The sequence below is a fragment of the Myiozetetes cayanensis genome, unplaced genomic scaffold, assembly GCF_022539395.1.
Source record: "Myiozetetes cayanensis isolate MyiCay16 unplaced genomic scaffold, myiCay2020 scf40, whole genome shotgun sequence".
Classification (NCBI taxonomy): Eukaryota; Metazoa; Chordata; class Aves; order Passeriformes; family Tyrannidae; genus Myiozetetes; species Myiozetetes cayanensis.
In genome coordinates this window covers 1,221,099-1,241,020 of record NW_026087632.1, presented here as the reverse complement: position 1 = coordinate 1,241,020, position 19,922 = coordinate 1,221,099, and the positions used below count along the sequence as shown (strand labels likewise).

Below are 19,922 nucleotides of genomic sequence, written 5' to 3'. Positions count from 1 at the left end.
ATGGACCCTTGGCTAAGTTGCTGTCTCTTAGAATAAAACCATTTAAGTGGTACAGTTCCCTTCGTGTAAATGTCCTTGTTCCTGCTTTTCAGATGGAAAGAGAAAAGGTAAACTTATTAACAACGCTACAGGAATCTCAGAAGCAGCTGGAAAACACACGGGGGGCCCTCTCAGAGCAGCATGAGAAGGTTGGCAGGCTCACTGAAAACCTGAACGCCATGAAGAAGCTGCAGGCCAGCAAGGAGCGTCAGTCTGCCCTCGACAACGAGAAGGACCGAGACAGCCACGAAGATGGGGACTATTACGAGGTCGACATCAACGGGCCAGAGATCCTGGAGTGCAAGTACAAGGTGGCCATGGCAGAAACTACTGACCTAAAAGAAGAGCTCAAAAATTTGAAGGCCAAGTACGAAGAATGTGAGTCTAAATATGAGGAGGAGAAGAGTAGATATGAGACCGAGAACCAAGCTCTCACTGAAAAGATCACCTCCCTGGAAAAGTCCAGTAGGCATGACAGAGAGCAGGTGGCCAGGCTGGAGAAGGAGCTGAAGAAAGTCAGTGATGTTGCTGGGGAAACACAGGGCAGCCTGAGCGTGGCCCAGGATGAACTGGTCACCTTCAGCGAAGAGCTGGCCAATTTGTACCACCACGTCTGCATGTGCAACAACGAAACTCCGAACAGGGTGATGCTGGACTACTACAAGGAAGGGAAAGGTGGGCGCAGCAGTCCAGAGGCCAAGGGAAGAAGGTCTCCCATTCTTCTTTCCAAAGGGCTGTTAACTATTGAGCTGGGAAAGGCAGAGAACGGGAGTGGTGACAGCAGCCCGTCCCCGGTGTCGTCTCTGCCGTCCCCCGTGTCCGACCCGCGGAAGGAGCCCATGAACATTTACAACCTGATCGCCATCATTCGGGACCAGATCAAACACCTGCAGGCTGCTGTGGACAGAACCACCGAGCTGTCCAGGCAGCGTGTCACCACTCAAGAGCTTGGGCCCGTGGTGGACAAGGACAAGGAAGCCCTCATGGAAGAAATCCTGAAGCTGAAGTCGCTGCTGAGCACCAAGAGGGAACAGATTGCAACTCTGAGGACTGTGCTGAAGGCCAACAAACAGGTAACCAGGTGGTACAGGTGGGAAGGTCACAACGTCAGGGAACTGGGGCAGAAGCACAAAGGAATTTATCTTTGAGGTCACACTACCATTCCCTCAGCTCTGTGGGGCTTTTGGGTGCTGATGTTTGTCTAGTCTGAGGCTGAACGGGACTGTTCATTAGAGGCACCCAGCTCTGTAAAGCTGAGAGCTGGGGCTCGAACTGCCTTCAGCTGTCACAAACTCATGAGACTTCATTGAGACTTCAGCCTGTTGTCTGTCTGAATTAGATCAGCTTATTTTTATTGTGAGACACCTAAAATGAAGAGGTAAATCTTATTTTTCACTTGAAAGAATTTGAGTAGTTACCCTTAAAGAGTTCTGAAACCTAAGTACACTTCTCTCTTGAACTGCAAAATAAAAGAGAGCCTTCCAAGATGAGGATGCAATATAAGAACACGGTCAAAATAATGGGTGAAAGATAAAATTAGTCTTGGGGGATCAGTCTGTGACACTCAACACACATTAGCAGTGTAGTAGATGAAAATAACTGCCACTAAAACACCATGTGACATGCCTTGTCATCTCTACAGTTAAAGCAATGGAAATTGAAGCTGTCTTAAAAAAAGAAAGGAAGGTACAGCGTTGTTTAAGAATGATACATTAAGTTTTCTTTTGCACATTTTAATAAGGGTGTCCCACATGTAAGATAGGCAAAATGCTATAAGGGTTAGAGAACTGTGCAAGTGACTGACAAATGCATTTAAATATCAAGATACTAAATAGACTGTTTCATTCCGTTGTGTTGAAGTATATAAAGTTTTAATTTATTTTAGTATTTGGAGGTGTCACTACATGTATATTCTGTAACTTCCTGCATGTTGCTGCATGGTTAATGGGAGTAGGAGACTCCTGTGTCTGTTCCAAATGTCCAGAAATGAAGGTTTATTTTATCTGTGTAAGAAAGTTGATGGCAACTTTAACATTCCAGTGCAGAGTAAATGCTTCATTGTGTGAGTAGTGATTAGAAATCTCTTAGCCAGCCGTTTGGTGAGGAGTTTCATTAAATGTTACATTTCCATTCTTCCTGGTAACCAACAGACTGCAGAGGTAGCCCTTGCCAACTTAAAAAGCAAGTATGAGAACGAGAAAGCGATGGTGACAGAGACCATGATGAAGCTGCGAAACGAGCTGAAGGCTTTGAAAGAAGACGCCGCCACCTTCTCCTCCCTGAGAGCAATGTTCGCTACAAGGTAAAAAAAAAAACATGAACTGTGCAAGATGTCAGTCCTTGCTGGTGTGGGGAAGAGCTGAACATCCTCCCCACCCACCCAGGTCCTTGTTGCAGTGTGTGTCTGTGACATGCTCCTGTTGATGAGGAACACGCAGGGATGTAACGTGCTGCTGCAAATCACTGGCTCTCGAAGCCAGTAGCTCTGAGGAGGAGTGACATTTAACAGTGCAAAATGAGCGTTTATCAGGCACTGAAAATGCGACTCTGCTTGACCTTAATGACCTAGGAAAAAGTAAAGATGTTGCAAGCATATTATTATTATTATTATTATCAGGTTGTCCATCCTGCAGTTAACATCTGTCATTTCATTGACCTGTGTGAGTTGATTTTGTTGCTTATGGCTTTGGAGCTTGCTTCTGCTGCTTAGTTAAGCTTTGTGGTGTTAACAGACATAAACCCCTGCTCACACATAGTCACAGAATCATCAAGTTTGGAAGGAACCTTGAAGATCATGAAGTCCAGCCCTCCACCCAGCACTGCCACTGCAGCTACCAAACCATATCACCCGATGCCAGATCCAGATGTCTCTTGAATGCGACTCCACCACCTCCATGGGCAACCTCTCCCCATGCCTGGCCACAGCAACAGTGACATTTTTTTTCTTATATCTAATATAAATCTCCCCTGTCTCAGCTTAAAGCCATTTACTCTTGTCCTCTCACTGGTAGAAGAGTTCAGTCCCACCTCATACAACCTCCTGTCGGAGAGCTGTGGAGAGTGATGAGGCCCCCCCTGAGCCTCCTCGGGTCTAAACAAACCCAGGTCCCTCAGCCATTCCTCCTGTTTTCCAGACCCTTTGTGAGCCTTGTTGCCCTCCTCCAGACACACTCCAGCCCCTCGGTGTCCTTTTAAAGCGAGGGGCCCAGAAGTGAGCACAGGACTCGAGGTGCAGCCGAGCACAGGGGGATGATCACTCCCCTGGTCCCGCTGGCTGCACTACTCTTGATCCAGGCCATGCTGCCATCAGCCTTCTGGGGCACCTGGGCACTGCTGGCTCACGTTCAGCCACTGCCAAACACTTTACTGCAGTCCAGAGACACACACTGACAGCCTTTGCCTCCTCTAAGTGGGTCAGTGTGTCACAGGAGATCAGCTTGGTCAAGCAGGACCTTCCTTTCACAAATCCATTTCAGCTGGGCCTGATTGCCTCGTTGTGCTGCACGTGCCATGTGATGGCACATTACACAGCACACAACATGCCATGTGCTGGAGCAGTGGTAAATGCTGCTGTCACTGATTCCTTCTTCTTGCACACAGAACTCTTCTGGGGAGTGTTGAGGCAATACCATGCTCCACATTCTGGGTCTGCTTCACAGCTCAGGAGCGTTCAGTTTGCTGCTCCTGTGCAGAGATGGTCTCCTGGGAAACAGGGAAAGGGAAACCTTTCTCTAAAGATGGGCAGTTTCAGCTCAGGGGGATTCACAGGCACACCCCTGGCAGCATTGATTTGCTGCACATCCCTAAGTGCATTCCAGGCACTGCCTTAGGATGCTGTCCAGTGTAACAAAGACACCTGCTTTTAAGCTAAGCCACAGGGATGGGGGAGTCTGTATGTGCTCTGTGCTGGTTCCTTCTCTGTCCTCTCTGGACACTTTTTAAAAACTAAACAAAACAAAAAAAGCCACAAAAGGTTTTCTCTGTCATCTGCTAAGGAGCACCATGGTAAGGAATCATGAGCATGCAGATGAGGATTCCTGAGGCTTCTCAGTACAGTCATTTTTGGGGGTGCTTCTGCAGGAGCTCTCACGTTGCCTGAGTAATCTTTGGCTTCCTTGTGATTCTGCCTTTCTCAGCAGTATCTGTGCATGGAGTAATCATGGAAAGAGAAATGGATACCAAGGAATGCTAAAGGTTGAACTGTGGCAGCTCATTCTGCCAGGGAAAGGAATGGCCTGCACAGTCTGGATTTGTCCTACTTTCTTTCCCTTCTCTCTCTCCTTTTCTGGAGTGTAATTACTATGCAGAAATTGCAATCTCTTTGTTAGCTGTAGATCAGCTTGAAGCTGGGAGGAAAAAGAAAAAGCATGCAGTTAACTTCCAGTTATTTTTCCTAGATGCAGATATAGCCAGCTGGCTAACTTCCACATAAGTGCAGTATGTTGATTTTTTTTTTTCTGCCTCAGTTTGAGGGGGTGGTCGTGAACTGGTTTGGAGAGGAAGAATTCTCAGAGAAGTGCCAGAGGGGTAATTCTCTCTGCCTTTCTCTTGGGGTATTATCCTAGAAGTCAGTCTTGCCCTTTCACTGGGAAGACAGTAACAAGGATTCCTTGGCATGGGGAAATGGGAGGCAGAATAGAAGTTTTTGTGAAAGGAACAGACTCGGGAGCTGTGTCCTGATGTGCTCTCCCAGGGAGTTGTGGGTGAATAGAGAGGAGCGAGCTCTGTTTGGAGATGCACAACAGACCCCCCTGCCTAAAGGAACAACTGTAATTTCTGAATTTATGACCTAGTACTGTAGGGTGTTGTCACCCCTTCCCCTCCTGGTCCCTGGTCAGGGAGCACAGGTAGCTTGGTGTTTGGCCAAGTGCATCCCTCTCAGTGGCTGTTTCATCCAGGTCAGCTGAGGTGGGTTGGGAAGGGGTGTTCCCAGGTGCTTTAGTGGAGATAAGCTCAAAAACTGGTTTGGAGTGTGATTTTTAGGTGTGTTTCAAATATCAAAGGAATGTAACAGCCTAATTCTTCACTGTCACCAGCAGCCTCCTAATGGAGCACCTCTTATAACAGCCAAGAGTTTGTACCAGCAGAGACTGATAAGGAGTGATGGAGCCTTTACCCCTCCACTTTTCCTTTGCTGTTGTGTTCGAGTGTGAAACAAAGCAAAATGTGTATTTCCCACAGGAAAACTCCCATTTTGTAGGATGCAAGAGAGCTGTAACAATACATGAGAGTTGGAGGCTGGGCATAAATATAGTAACTGACCTAATTTCCTCTTTAAACTAGGTTAATCCCACTAATTTGACAATACTACCAGCTATTTTTAATAAGTGATGGAAATGCAATAAGACCTCTGCTGGAGACAAGGGAAGGCTTGCACAGCACAGATTAACAGCTCCCAGCACTGAGGGACTGCTGCAGCACCCCAGACAGCACTGGGTGCCTAAAATTTAACACAGCAGGATATAGATCCTTAAGTGTGAGCAGGAAGGTTAGTGGTAAATTTGACATAAATTAATTCATCCTCCTTTAAAATACTGTCAGAAGAAAGACTGATTCTTTTCTTTGCTAGGCAAAGAGCTGCTCCCAAGTGCTTTGAGGGAACTTGAATATATCCGGTTTTCTAAGATTTAGGATAGGAGTGAAGGATGATTTCTGTGTCTTGTAGGTCAATATATGTTTCTGGGTTGCCTGTAAACAATTTGTTCTTCAGCCTTACAGGCAAATCCGTCCTCAGGTATCTTAAAATTGATTACAGGGGAAAAAATACTGAGGCAAAACAGCTGAGGAAAAAATCTGACTTGGAATTTCAGCGTGAGGTTTGTTTTGTGTATAAGAGAACAGGACATTTCTCATTCTTCTAAAATAAAGAAATAAAGAATTTTTTCTAAAGTAAAATAAAAGCCTTCTAGCAGAGCAGAAGGCCTTGGAAAGCAGAAAACAGGTGTGTCCAGATCTAGTTAATGGCCATCCCCATGTTCCAGTGTTTCATAAACAGTAAATAAAGGAAGAGAGAAACTGCCACGAGCTGGCAAGGGGACAAGTGGCAACTGTCAGAACATACTGGAAAAACTGAGAGCATGTAACAAGAGATTAAAATTATAAGATAGTGCCTTTGATAGAGAAACAAAATCATGATTACAGCATATGGAACTGGCAGCTAGCAGTGGTTCTCTAGTAGAGAAAAGGTGTGTCAGATGAACACACACATTAGCCTGCAATCACACTCCTGTCAGTTTTCCAAGTATTCAAAGCATTTGGGAAAAATGTTCTTGTGTTTGTGGACATCAAAGGCCTGCAGAACACAGAGGAGTTGAAATTCATGTGGAGAACAGGACTGAGAGTTACAGCTAAAAAGGGTCTTTGCAGTGAACCCCACATGGTAAAGTATTCAACTTCTCTAAAAATATCCCGTAGGATAAATGGTCAGAGAAGCCAGACAGAGAAATTGTGACTTTAAAAATTTCCAGAATGGGATTCCCAGATGGGAGTAACAGCATTTGCCTCCTGTTTCTGGTGCTAGATCTAGAAGTGATGAACGGTGTCTGGAGACAAAAAGGGTCTGGGCTGCCTGCACCCAGGTGAAAGCGAGGAGACATCCAGGCAGGACAAAGGTGTTCATTCAGAGAGATGAGGAGTTTGGGATTAGATCCTCCACCCCCTGCCACTCCTTCAGTGAAGAGCTGGGAAAAATGTTCTGCCCTGTGTGATAGCTTTACACTTCTAATTCAGTGGGCGTAGGACTGTTACCTTTAACCTTTAAATATAAAAGAGAAAGGCATTTTCTTTTGAATTCCAGCAGGAGAAACTTTGCTATAGAAGTTTCTCATCTCTCCTTGAGAGTTTTTATTGGTGGAAATTAGGAAGAGCTGTAGTGCCCTGCACTGAGGGGCTGGTTGCTCTTCTCAGTGCAGAAGGTAAATTCTTCCCATATGTTTCAAACTACAGGAGAGATTTGTGGTCTGATTACTTCCTCTGTTAGCTTTTACTAACAGACTTTGATTACACATGGCTGATTATGAAGGTTCTAGAAAACTACAGCTGGATATAAACCCTTTTCATTCATAGTGAAAACTGCAGTAAGTTACGCAAATAAAGGCCATGAGTTTTATTTATTTCAAATAATACAACTCAGGTGAGTTTTCTTAGTGCAGGGTATTGAGGAAGTAATCACAAATTTGCAGCTGGCTAAAGGTTTCCATACATATTGCCTTGAAGTTGCTTATCTATAACTGTAAACTGCCTAACTCTGGGGTGTTGTGAGGAGAGGATTGAAAGCAGAAGTAGATTCACTCAAGTGACACTGCACATAGGAATACCAAGGCCTGGGGAATATTACTGTGGGAAACCACATATATTCCTTCTGTTGTTTATTCTCTGTGTGTTCTGAGGAGTAGAATTTCTGTGTGGAGATAGCACAGGTGCTTACAGAGACTTGTAGGTGCTCTCACAGACGTGCTTGAGCTTCTGCCACTTTGGGTTCCCCCAGAGGAGACGGCTCAGGCAGATTGTGCGGGATCGTAGGAATGATCTGGTGGTTTCTGAAGACAGGCCCATCTCCTGCTGTCAGTCCCCAGTAACAACCTTCTGTTCTTCCACTGACACATCCAAATGGTGTACAGGCTGGCTCCAGATCTGCCCTGGGTGTGAGGAGCCCATCTCTGGTGCACCACATGTGCCCCAGGAGGCAGAGCAGAAAGGCAGAGCTCCTTGTGAAAGGAGCTTCTGTCGCGTTATTGCTGCCGTACCCTCCTCCCTGTGCTCCTCTGGGAGCACAGATTGTCTCTTTCTCTGCAGATGAGCTGGTTTTCAACAGGGGTTGGGTTAAGGGGAAGGTGTTAAAAATCAGTCTTTAATATTAATTTCTAATATAAAGACTTAGAAGCAGCACGTGGCTGATCTCTTGCAGCCAAGCGCAGTCAGTGCTCATTTACATCTCGTTTTGACTGTGTCTTTGCTAGTACATTTCCCAGCTTTTAATAAAGCTGAGAAATTGTGATGTTAATCCACCATGCTTGAATTTCTTATGTGGATTGACAGTCTGATCTCTCAAGGTGGAAGAAGTTGATGCTTCTCTCCAATTCCTTCTTCAGTCACATCTGTCTTGCTTCCTTGGAAGTTGTCACACGGTTCTCATTGATTGCAGGGAAGAGGGAAAAGTATGATTATGCCCAGGTGCATTTGGTTACATCACTTTTTGTTTTGGTTTTTTCCCCCTGAAACAGACCTTGATTTACTGGTGAATTTAGCTGTAAATGGTATTAAAACTGGTACATGCTAAAGCTTCCATAAACTGGTCTGTAGAATAAGGCACAACTGGTGTTTGTGGGAAGCTCTGGTGTGGAGCTTTGAAAAATGCCATAAGCCATTGTTAGGTTTTTCAATAATTTGGCTTCAGAGAGTGTTTTAGAGTATTTAATTTCTCATCGTTGTATTTAACACTTAGGGTATTTATTCCCTCTTTGTAGATTTTTGTTTTAGCCGATGGTGGCTTTAAAAATCTAGTTGAGGTTTCCTTAAGCTCCTTTTTTTTATTGTTGTTGTTGTTAATTGCCAGCAGTAAAAAAACAGGCAACATCAAAGCCTTGTGTTCGCTATCTACTTAAAGCTGTGAACGTGTGAAAGTACAACAGGCTTAAGCTAATTTTGTATCCTTCCTAAAAGCATGAAAGCTTAATTATTTTCTTTCAAAGGTGTGTCTTAAAACAAAGACATCTCCTATTCTGGCTTTATTGGATGTACAGCAGGGAAGTAGCTTAGCAGGTGGCACGTGAAATTGTAGAAGGGAAGGAGCTTTTATTGTTCTGTCTGCAGAGCAGTGAAAATGCACACACTCATAGCACAAAGATGTGCTGCCAGAGCTGCTGCTGCCAGAGCTAAAGCAGCACCAGAGCCTGTGCTGTCTTAGGGAGGCTACATTATTGGGGTTTGGGGATGGGGGGTGTTAGGAAAATTAATCTGGGAGTCAGCAAGCAGCAGGAAGGAAGGGAGGAAGTGGGGCAGATCCCAATCCACATCTGCGTGCAGCTTCTACAGCTGCTTGTAGGGAACTTCTCTACCCTTTGTTGCAGGGAATAATTGCTGTGCTTTGCACAGTGGTGTTCTCTGACCCTGGACAGCCAGGCTTGCACCAGGACAGGGTTTGGGTTGTGAGGCTGTGTGATTCCTTTTGGCTTAAAGGTCGGGAAACCGGGTTCAGGATACAGGGCAGTGTGTGGGCAGAGTAGTTAACACTCCTGCCTCTCCCCAGCCCCCTCCTACGTAGGTGAGAAGAGTTGCTCAGGTACAGTAAAAAACTGCAGCTGCTACTGATAACACCTCCCTGGTGTTGGAAAGGAAGTAAGAACTCCCTGAATGTAATTCTGTGGAAAACAAAGGGGGAAAAAAAGAAAGCTAATTTAGGTATTTGAAATAGTGAATACCTTGTAATTTCTAGGCAGTGTATGTTGTAAATCTTTGTGCTAACAGGAAGCTTGATGAGATAATGGCTTGTTACAATAATCTTTTGTAGTCAAAATCCTGGCTTTAATTATAGCTTGGTTCACATAGGAAAGATTTCATTGCCTTCTAGACTCTGCCAGGCATCTGCCTGTGCCACCAGTCAGCCTCTGGCTTTGGCACAACTGGCTGTGCTTGATCAAGAGGCAGGAGTGATACCAGAACATGAGCAAGACCTCGTGAGCAGTCCCTGCCCTGCTCCACTGCCGTGGTTTTGTTACCTCATCATCATCTCCTGTTCTAAAATTGGGGTGGGGGAAGAGATCTGCCCCCCTTGCCCATGACCTTTTGGGAGGGGAATAGTGAGCATGAAATCAGGGGAGCAGGCACAGCCCACTCTGGTACCAGATTATATTTTCCTGCAGCAATCGCATTCCGTTCCTCAAGGAGTCGGTAACACTGTCTGGACGTTCCCCTGGTTTGCAGCAGTGGAGCTTGGAAGGAACCAGATCTGAGGTGTGGGCAGAAAAAGGTCGCTTCTGATATAACCACACTTGGCTTTTCACCTCAAATGTCACGAATGTGTTTGAAAGTTGGAGGGAAACCTCTCAGCCCTCAAGAGAAACCCCGGGCACGCTGGTTCTCCTCTGGGCTGCACAGTGTGGGAGAGGCTGTGAGAACTCCAGCCCAGGGTGCCCAGAGATGTGAGGGGACAGATTCCCATGCATGTGGGGGTCCCAAACTCACCAGAACCTCTTGGTCTCCGAAGTTGCAGCACGGTTATAGTTCGTGCAGTTTTATATGGATATTTCTAGGCTACTGGTTAATCTCCATATGTATTCAAAAATAAAATTCTGGTGTTTTTTTATTTTTCCTTTTTCTCTTCCCAAGCAAATATAATTAGGAATATAGGCCTAATCCTGCTCTTTAGTCAGGGAGAGCAGAATTTGAGAATTGATAGTATGAGCACAGCTGATGAATCTGCATATCAATGCAGTTTTGTTTTGTGGTGGCTTTTTTTCCCACTCTGCTTTATGTTACTTAATGACGATAAATATCCCTTAAAGTCAGGGGCTCTTCCATTTCAATATTAAAAGAACTTCTCCACTGATGCTTTTGGTTTTATGAAGAAGTTGTAAAGGGCCATTGTAAATTCCAGCTGGTACCTATGAATATTTATTTCTCTTCCCATATGCATAAGTGCCTCTGTGCAGTAAATATGCATCTACATGTAAAGACAGTAATTTTTTAAGTCATTAGTGGTGCAAGTTAAGCAGCTTCCAGGCTCGGTGACAATGACTGTAGATAGAACAGCTTGGGGCATTCATGCAGCTTCACCACAGCCTTCCCAGTAACACTCAGTTCCTTTAATTGTTTTAAAATAGATTTCAGTGGTGAAAACAATTATATAAAGAGCACTTGCTACTGAGAAAACATCCCCTATTTATAGAATCCTTACATTAGGAATCAGGGTTGGTTAAAGTAGAATTCTGAAAGGTGCTTGTCTTTAACAGTTGCTGTTCAGTCACCACTGGAGATCTGTCGTTTGGACTCTGTGTAAATAAGGAATGGCACAGTTCAGGTGCTCATCAGCTGGTGTTGGTGACCATCTTAGCACTGGCCATTTCACAGCACTCCCTCCAGACCCTTTACAGCCTGAAGCTTGGAACCACTGTGGTCTCTGTAAGCAGAGACAAAAGTAACATGACTGCCTGGGTTGTACTCGCTGTGAGAGGACATCTCACTGCCCTTCAGACACACCAGGCTCCCCTCCCACCCCCCAGGGAGGCTGTGAGTTACGCTCCCTCCCGAAAGCACACTGAGTGCCGAGCGGGGGATTTTAAGAACCCTGATGGAGATGTGGTTTCCTACAGGTCTGGCGACGTTCCCATCCAGGGGTGTGCGTGCAGGTGTCTGCGCTGCTGGTGCAGGCCGGGCACAGCGGGGTTGGTGGCTCCCAGTTGCTAAAGGCCGGTGTGTCTCGTTGCAGATGTGACGAGTACGTCACACAGCTGGACGAGATGCAGCGGCAGCTCGCGGCCGCCGAGGACGAGAAGAAGACTCTGAACTCCTTGCTCCGGATGGCCATCCAGCAGAAACTGGCCTTGACCCAGCGCCTGGAGCACCTGGAGCTGGACCACGAGCAGTCCAAAAGGGTGCGCACAAAATCTGCCTCCAAAGCCAAGGGCAGTAACCCCGGCGTAAGTCACGTTCGGTCCTGCGGGGACAGGCCCGAAGGGTCTGTCCTCAACAACCAGGTGTTCTGTAGCGAGAAATATAAAATCTATTGTGACTAGGACAGGTGTCTAGGGGGGAAAAAAAAAAATTAAAAAAATCATATTCTGCATCTTATTTTATGCTGTAACTGTCAGCGTAAATAAATCCCCACTATCTAATGTCGCAGTGAGTTGACTTGTACTAGTATGTTGTGGAACCAGGTAATACAGATTGTATTATGGTGTTCTTAACTGTAACTAATGCATAAGTATGGGGATGCTATTAACAAGTTAATAGTGGAAAGGAACTAGCTTTTTCCACAATTAACACGTCTGGGTTTTGCTGTTTATGGTAAGTGTTAAGGGTACACCCGATAGAGCATATCTGGTGTTACCAATTGTAGTTTGTATAGCACAAATGTGATCCTTTCTCCAGGGTTGCAGCATATTTCAGTAGATGCTTTCACAGGCAGAAACAAACAGAAAACCTTCCTTGTTATTGTGGCTTCTGAAGTGGTGAAAAGCAAACATCAACATTAGAGAGTATTTGGAGACTGGAATCAAACAATTTGCCTGGTGTGGCAGATGTTGGTACAACTTGCTGTTGTATCACCACTGACCAAAGTCCTAAAGCTTTTATAGGCTATAAAAGCTGGAAAAACACTTGGTAGGGTACATTATTTACGCCCTGTTTCCCTCTTTTCAGAGGGATAACCAGAAGAAACTTGCACATTTATATTAAAAATATGCAATATTTTCCCCACCTGATAATAAAACTTTAAATGTTCAAGATTTGGGATCCTACCTGGCACACAGTTCCACTTGAAGAAATTATGTCATGAAAGGACCTTTGTGGTTTCATGTTGCTCTTTGCAAGCATAACACTTTGGAAAGAACCTGTTTGAGGTATCACTGTAGCCACACAAGATGTATGTGTAGAATTGACGTGACTATGGTCTAGCATTGTTGGTCACAAACAGCTTTCAGTATTAACCTAAATAGGTAGCATTTCAGAGCTCTGATCATTTGTTGTTTTTTTTTAAAGTACACAGAAGATAATTGCATTCCATATGCAAGCATGTGTTTCACAGGGCTCTACATTAGAGGCACGGGAAATTGAACCAGATCATCCTGCTGATAATGATTTATGAAGTAGCTTAGTATCCATATTAATCTTTAAAAACAAACAAACCTTCCTCTGCTATTGAACTGTTAAGGGGCCTTTTTAGCCACTTAATTAACAAGAAGTTTGATAGTCTAAAAGTGTACTTCATAATTGGTGCCTACACAAGAGAGGAAAAAAAAAAAAAGAAAAAGATTGAAAAACGTTGCTTCTAAAATTGTGGAAAATTCATGGAGCGCCCTGCAAGGCACAGATCTTTGTTTGACCCGCAGTGTCCAAGTGCCTCGCCTCAGACTTTTATTTCAATGTAAAGCCCTGTTCGTTTTGTACTCCGTTTCCAAGACTTTTGTACGCCTGTAGCGTTACTAACAGGCGGTCCCTGGGGCCGTTCCAACCCTCTGCCGTGGTTCTGCTCCCCTGCCCCGGCCCTGCAGATGCTCAGCCCTTGCCCCTGCGCTGCCTCTGCCTAGTCAGGAGATAGCCCAGTGCTGACTGAAGGTAATGAACAGCACAGCTGGTTTTCCCACTTGAGGGGGGGAAAAAAAAAAAAAACACATGGGATTTTGGCTTCCCAGATATTTTTAAGGGGTGTAGGGGAGGGGGGGAAGTTTTCTAAATTCATACAGTGAGACTTTGAACAAATGGAACTTGGCTACAAAGCTGGGAACCGTGGGAATGCCACGGCCCGGAGCCAGGATTGCATTTTTTGATATGGAGAGGAGGGGAAAAAAAAAAAAAAAACAACCCAAGCGATTCAATTCTAATGTGTTGCTCAAACATCACTGCTTGGGAAGTTTAAACAAACTGCAATTCTGGGTTTAGAAACTAGGCCCTATGTGTCTGTTATTACTTTTTTTAGAAAACACTGAATTCTCCTGAATTTGAGCTTTAATATTGCTAAATAGCAGGTTTGATATTTTAGAAGAGGCATCTTTTACGATTTTCAATCCTGCTTTTCTCTTCTTTGCTGCACAATCTTCCAAAAGGCCTTTATTCTTCTCATTCCTGCATTAAGTACAGTTTAAAAATACTTGGTGACAGCAAGTGTTTGAGTGCTAACCTTCTCTGCTCCGACAGACACAGTTACAGTTCTGCTTCCGCTGTGGTAGGGAGCTTTAACACAGTTCTCACTGCTTCCATGTCTCTAATGACAGTATTTTTGCAAAATGCTAATGGCAAAAGGATAAACTGGAGAATGCATTGTTAGGTTGCATAATTGAATGCATTGTTAGGGTTTGTTTTTGTTGGTTTTTTTCCCAAATTATCTGGAATTTTCTGTAAAGATTTCAGTGTTACCAGACAGGTGACTATTGCTGTCAGGCCTGGCTCATTCCTTCAGTTTCCAAGTATGAACAATTTTGCTGTTAGCCCAATAATCTTAGTTGTGAATCTTTTAAAACCCCCAAAAGCCAGCCTGACTGCTCTTCGAGTCTGTCACCCTTATGGTTCATCCTGTCACAAAAAGAACAGCGTAAAGTGACTCGATCCTGCTGTTTGTATTTTTAGAGAATATTTAAGACTGAGTCTTTTAATTCTCGATTAAGATTTCCTCTTTTTTCTTTTGAGACATTCATTTGCTGTGTAAGTCTTTCGTATCAGTCTTAATGGGTTGGGATAAAGCATGGAAAAATTCCTTAAGCCATCACCTACCTCTGCGAGCAGGCTCTTCTGGATGGTTCTCTGCATAGGCCTGCATGCCACACTGACCTGCATGTTTCTGGAGAACCTAAAGCTTCACTGAAAACATTTCCTGTGCACCCATGGCTGTTAACTCGTGCTTGAACGGCAAAGCTTTATTCAGTACTTGTAAGAACCCTTCTTTCTGCAAAGCTGTTGCTTCCAGGCTGAACCCACAGAGCCTTGTTCCCCCCAGCTGGGAAGGTGGCCTGGCTGCTGCTCCCCCAGCCAGCTAACAGACCCTCAGCCAACTAACCTGCACATGGGCTTAAGTTTTCAGTTCTTTGAAGTGAGAAATAAACACTGATTATTCTTTTTTTTTTTATTTGATTCTTTTTTTTTTTCCTAATGCTATTTTATTTTTCCATTTTTCAGCTGTAGAGTAGTCCCTGGAGAAGGCCTTTCCAACAGTGCAACAGCATTTCTTAGCCTTCCTCACTCTGGTTCAAAGTGGTTGGCCCATTGCAGAGTGGAAACCACTGACCCGACCCTAACTTTTGAAAACACCTTTTCCCACATACCACCTGAACCCTTCCCTTTCTGCCTGAAGCTATGAAAAAAAAAAACAAACCCACAAACAAGCTTTACTTAATAAGTGCTGCTGCAGTAAGAAACCTTACAAGTGCTGAAGAAACCTCCTTCAAATGTAACGCTCACCGTGTTAGTTGTGTGCTCTCCTAGAAATGTCGGACGGGGGAATTGATTTCATTGCAGATGCTCATTTTTTTTTACCTGATTGTTAAACCTGTGCACTTTTGATATTTTTTTTTTTCTTTAGCTTCTTTAATTCCTTATGTAGAAGAGTTTATATAAATGCAGTGGTTTGTGCTCATAGTCTCTCTCCAATTTGGAACTTGTGATTTATGAATTATATATCAGCATGTGGCAGAGATTTTTGTGGGGGCTCTAGATTGCGATTAGAAAAGAGTTTCAGCAAAAAAAAACACCAGGAGCTCTGCTAAACTATGTGCTGTGCTTCGGCATCTTTTTTTATTATTATAAAATGTTAAGCTTTATATGTTTAAATTACTGATTTTTTTTTTTTTAACTGCCATGTTCATTAAGAAATCCAGGGTATTCAAATTCTGGGGTTTTTTTCATATTGTATTATTATTCTTAGGAATAGTTCAATGTAACAAGAAGAAAACTTGACTTTGCTCTGGTTAAAACAGTAATAGGCACTTGAAAAATATTAAATAAGTAGTATTACCTATAAATTCCAGAATTCCTGGGTTTTAGGAAGTCGAAGTATTATTGATTAACAGAATTTTATACAACTATACCAGTGAAATTCCAAATTGGAATTGTTTTGTTACTTTTTCATTTTATTGTGCCAAATTGTGGTACATTTAGAAAGAAAAATTCTAAAGTGGTCAATGATAGGGTGTTATCTATCAGCGCCTTTCTGTCACTCATTATTGCCAGTAGTGCCTTTGATCATTTGAAGGGAGACTCTTAGAGTAGCGTTTAGGCCAAGTCCTGTCCCTTAGGAGGAACGAAACGGCTGTTTTTTGGGATTGGTTCAAAGATGTGGAGCAATAAGTGCAAAGCGACCTCCCCTTTCGCACATTTTTAACGGTAGTCGCGCTTAGAGAGATTATATATTCAAGGAATTGTAAAAAATTCTGTTAGTCAATGATATTTCATCGTGCAAATTCAGGGGTGTAGAGAAAGCAAACAAAACAAACAAACAAAAAACACAAAACCACAAAGCTAAAGGGTCCCGACTGCGGGTTGGGAGCCGGGTGGGCCGGTGCGGGCCGGCCCCGTGCGGGTGTGGGCGCGGCACATCCACATCTCCTCGTGCATGTTGTACCCAGGCGTGACTTCAGCAAACAGAAACAGTTGGGAAGAGCGTCAACCAGCCCTGCCAACAGGCTTGTTGAGGCTCCTGGGGGAGTGATTCAATTGGTACTTTGCTGGAGGGGGTGGGGGGGGATGCAGTTCTCCCGCTCCTCTCAAAAAGAAAAAAAAACGTAAAAAAAAGGTCAAATTGAACCAATATTGACAGCCTGGAAGAGATTTCTGTTTGCTGGAAAGAGCATTATTATTCCTAGATGTGGGGACTTTATATATTTCCATCTTCTGTTACAGTATTGGTTCATAAGAAATATTGTTGCATTTAAAATTACTACATTTGTATGTGGGTATTTATTTGAAATGATGTCAAAGTACTGTATTATGTTCTATGTGCATTACCTTTTAGTGGTGGGTTGGTCTCCATTTAACGTCATATGCATGTAAATCTTGCCAAGTAACCTTTACACAGATCTGAGAAACAAAACAAAAAAAAAAAAGTTAAAACGTGGGAACTTCTTAAAAGGATAACTGTGTGTTAATTGGATAACTTTAGGAGGGGGTAGAGGGCAAAAAACGTTGCTTCCAGATTAATGAAACAGTGTTTGATGTAGGAAAGCGATGTGCCTGCGTAAAGGTGGTCACATTGGCAGGAGCAATAAAAGAGAAAAGGAATTGTGTGTTCTGCCTCTTGGTTTTGTGGTCTCAGTCGTCTGCCAGAGATGATTTTCGGCGGGAGGCCAAATATACAGGGATTTCTGTCTGGGAGAAACTGGATGCTTTGCATGTAGTTTGCTGCTGAGCTAGAAAATTAATTCTCTGTGCTCCTATTCAGGGAGAACCGTCCCCTGTCGTTCCATGAGGTCTTCCTGGGTTAGTTTTGGCCTGGATCAGGCTGGTTTCGTGTGTGTCACTGAAGAGCTTTGCAAACACTTGTACCTGGTACATGTCAAAGAAGGGTAGGACATAATGCTTTGGTGGCAGGGGGGTGGAATGAGTGGTCTTTAAGGTCCCTTCCAACCAGTCAGGGGTTCTGTGAAAAAGCATTAAGTTGATGTTTGTCCAATGGAGTCAACAAACAAACTCACAAAAGGAGAATGCCCCAAGTCTGAGGGCAAGGCTCAGGTTTGCCCCATCAACACAAAAATGTACCCCAGATCAGTGACTTGATATTGGCCCCTAGAAACATTCAACCTGGTTTTATACTCTAGATTAATGACTCTTCTGACCCCAGGTAGGGTTCCCAGAACCATTCTGCTGATTTCTCTACCTGGTAGCAGCCCAGCTGCCTGACACCAGCTCCTCAACACAATCTATACCTGGAGGGCAAGATGCCAGTTCTTCCTTGGACATTGACAACACTCGTTCAGTGGGGTGCAGTGAACTAGCAGAGCCCTGCCTGTAGAGTTCTGCACTTTCTAAAACAGGAGCTTTACCTGCAGGATGATCTAGGGAAGGAACACGGTGTAAATCCATCTGCAGTGAGAGCAGGCCTGTTAAACAGTCAAACAGCATGATTCCAGAATGCCTTAGTAAGAAAGAAGATGAGAGAACAAAAGGAGAATATTCCGAGTAAAAGCCTGTCTGGTGAATGCCTATTAATTAAAACATCAATTTCTTTGACTCTTTTCTGTGCAGAAAATTCCCCTCCCTGTGCCTGGGGGGAGCGTTGCCTGTGCAGAGATGGAGGGTGGGTCACCAGCTGCATTCCAGCTGCAGCTGTGGCTGGAGTCAGTCTCCAGGAAAGGAATCTGCCAGTGAATGTCACACTTGTGCTTGCAGTGGAGTCAGCAATGCAGCAGCAGCGTTTCTTGCAAGTAAGGCTTGAAAACAAGCTGTGCTTCCCAGGGGAGGAACAGGGAGGATTTCTGGATGTGCTGAGACGCCCAAAGAGGAGAGGAGACCTGCAAGTCCCCGTGGACCTGGTTTTGTGGGAAGAAGGCAATGAAAATTAAGACATTTTTGGAGATCCCAGTAGGTAAGATGGTAAATCTCAGCTACACAAGTAGTTACAGGAGTTGTAGTTTCAAAATTATATTCACATTCTTGTGATGAAGTAGATTGCCCTGCAGGCCCAAGAAAAGGTATTTTTCCACCCAAGAACTTAGAAAAGACAACTAAACAATGTGAAGATCACCTCTGTGAGCTCAAACCCAAGCAAAGTAGCTAGTTAATATCATTGATTATATTGTTATTTTTGAGTGTTATCATTAGTGTTTATCTATAAAAGCTTCAAGCAAACATTCATTAGTGGTTGTTGGGAAAATCACTCATGTACAAACCACTCAGAAGATGACTTCAGTCTGGTCCTTTCTTTTCTTCTAGAAGCACTGCAGTCCTTTCCCAGGAAAAGGAGGGAGGGGGGATGCAAATGCAAATTTCTGCCAGAATTACCAAGGTAACCTGAGAGCTGCTCTGCCCCTTACCTTGCCCAGCCCGGTGACCTCAGGACATTCTGCTCCTCAGCTAAGCTGCCAGGTTTCATAATTATCGAGTGAGGGGGTTGTAAAATGTCTTAGGTCCAGTAACTGTGTTAAAAAAAACCACTCCAAAAACCCCAAAAGGCAACAAACAAGCTGGATCTGGTTCCAGATGTTAAGAGTATTTCAGAGGCAAAGCTAATCTCTGATGTTACTTTTAAAATACGTGTCAGCAGGTGGACATTAGAGTTGTGAATGTCCTAGGCTAAACTACTGTAACAGGCCTAACAGGCAGGAAAAAAACTCCAAACTGATGATTTAATATATGGTTTTAAGGAGATCATAAGAGCCAAAAAAAAAAAAAGTATTAAAAGAACAGAACTTTTTAAAATAAATTTTTGCTGGCACTTGAACTATCCATTATTCTCAGTAACAGTATTTTCAAATCTTTCTTCAAATGGATCACTTCTGTTTTCAAACAGGAATCTATTTGAGGAATTACAAACCTTCATAATTAATTTTAAGGAGAGAAGAAAAAACAACAGTTTACTTAAGTATGCACTGCTTTGTATTGCTTGACACTAAAAAGATAGTTTCTCCTCTATCTTCTCCACGAAACCTCACTCATGGTGGTTTTATACAGAAATTTTAGGGTAAACAGTCTTCCAGCATTCAGGTCCATGCTACCTCAATTTTAGGGAAGCACTCAGCTTGGCAATTCCCTAATAACAAACATTTTCACCTTAATTTCTGTTGATGAGACTGTTCCTAACTAAGACAGTTTGTTATCCTTACTCCTAATTATATTGACTAAATATTCAGGCAGCTTCTGCTGATCTCAAATGGTCCTTAGCTTATTTGCCTCTATGCCTTCTACGCTGGAATTCAAATTAATGCAGCTCAAAGCCTTACCAAGGGATAAGGGGTGAGGTATTTGATCCAGCAGTGGAACATCAGCTTCCTGCTATCACAGAATCCCAGAATGTGCTGAGTTGGAAGGACCCACAAGGATCATCCAGGCCCATCCCCAAGAGTCACCCCCTGTGCCCCAGAGGATCATCCAAACCCTCCTGCAGCTCTGGCAGCCTTGGGGCTGTGCCCACTGCCCTGGGGAGCCTGTTCAGTGCCAACCACCCTCTGGGGGAAGAACCTTTCCCTGAGATCCACCCTGAGCCTGAAACTCCGTGCCTAACTGCAGCACTGCTGCTGGTGGTC

General features: G+C 43.9%; 1 protein-coding gene across 3 annotated transcripts in view; it reads left to right on the top strand.

Annotated features, from left to right (window-relative positions):
- Positions 1-16,967, top strand: part of BICD2 (BICD cargo adaptor 2) — a 68,768-nt gene extending 51,801 nt beyond the window's left edge. The window contains exons 5-8 of one of the 3 annotated variants that reach the window (XM_050330262.1): positions 93-1,112; positions 2,190-2,341; positions 11,465-11,630; positions 14,866-16,967. In XM_050330262.1, the coding sequence (XP_050186219.1) occupies positions 93-1,112; positions 2,190-2,341; positions 11,465-11,630; positions 14,866-14,871 (1,344 nt within the window). In that variant the 3' untranslated portion in view covers positions 14,872-16,967. Of the gene's footprint in view, positions 1-92; positions 1,113-2,189; positions 2,342-11,464 lie in introns of all 3 variants that reach the window. The other 2 variants (XM_050330261.1, XM_050330260.1) reach the window with 2 other exon arrangements.
- The last annotated feature ends 2,955 nt before the right edge of the window (positions 16,968-19,922 follow it).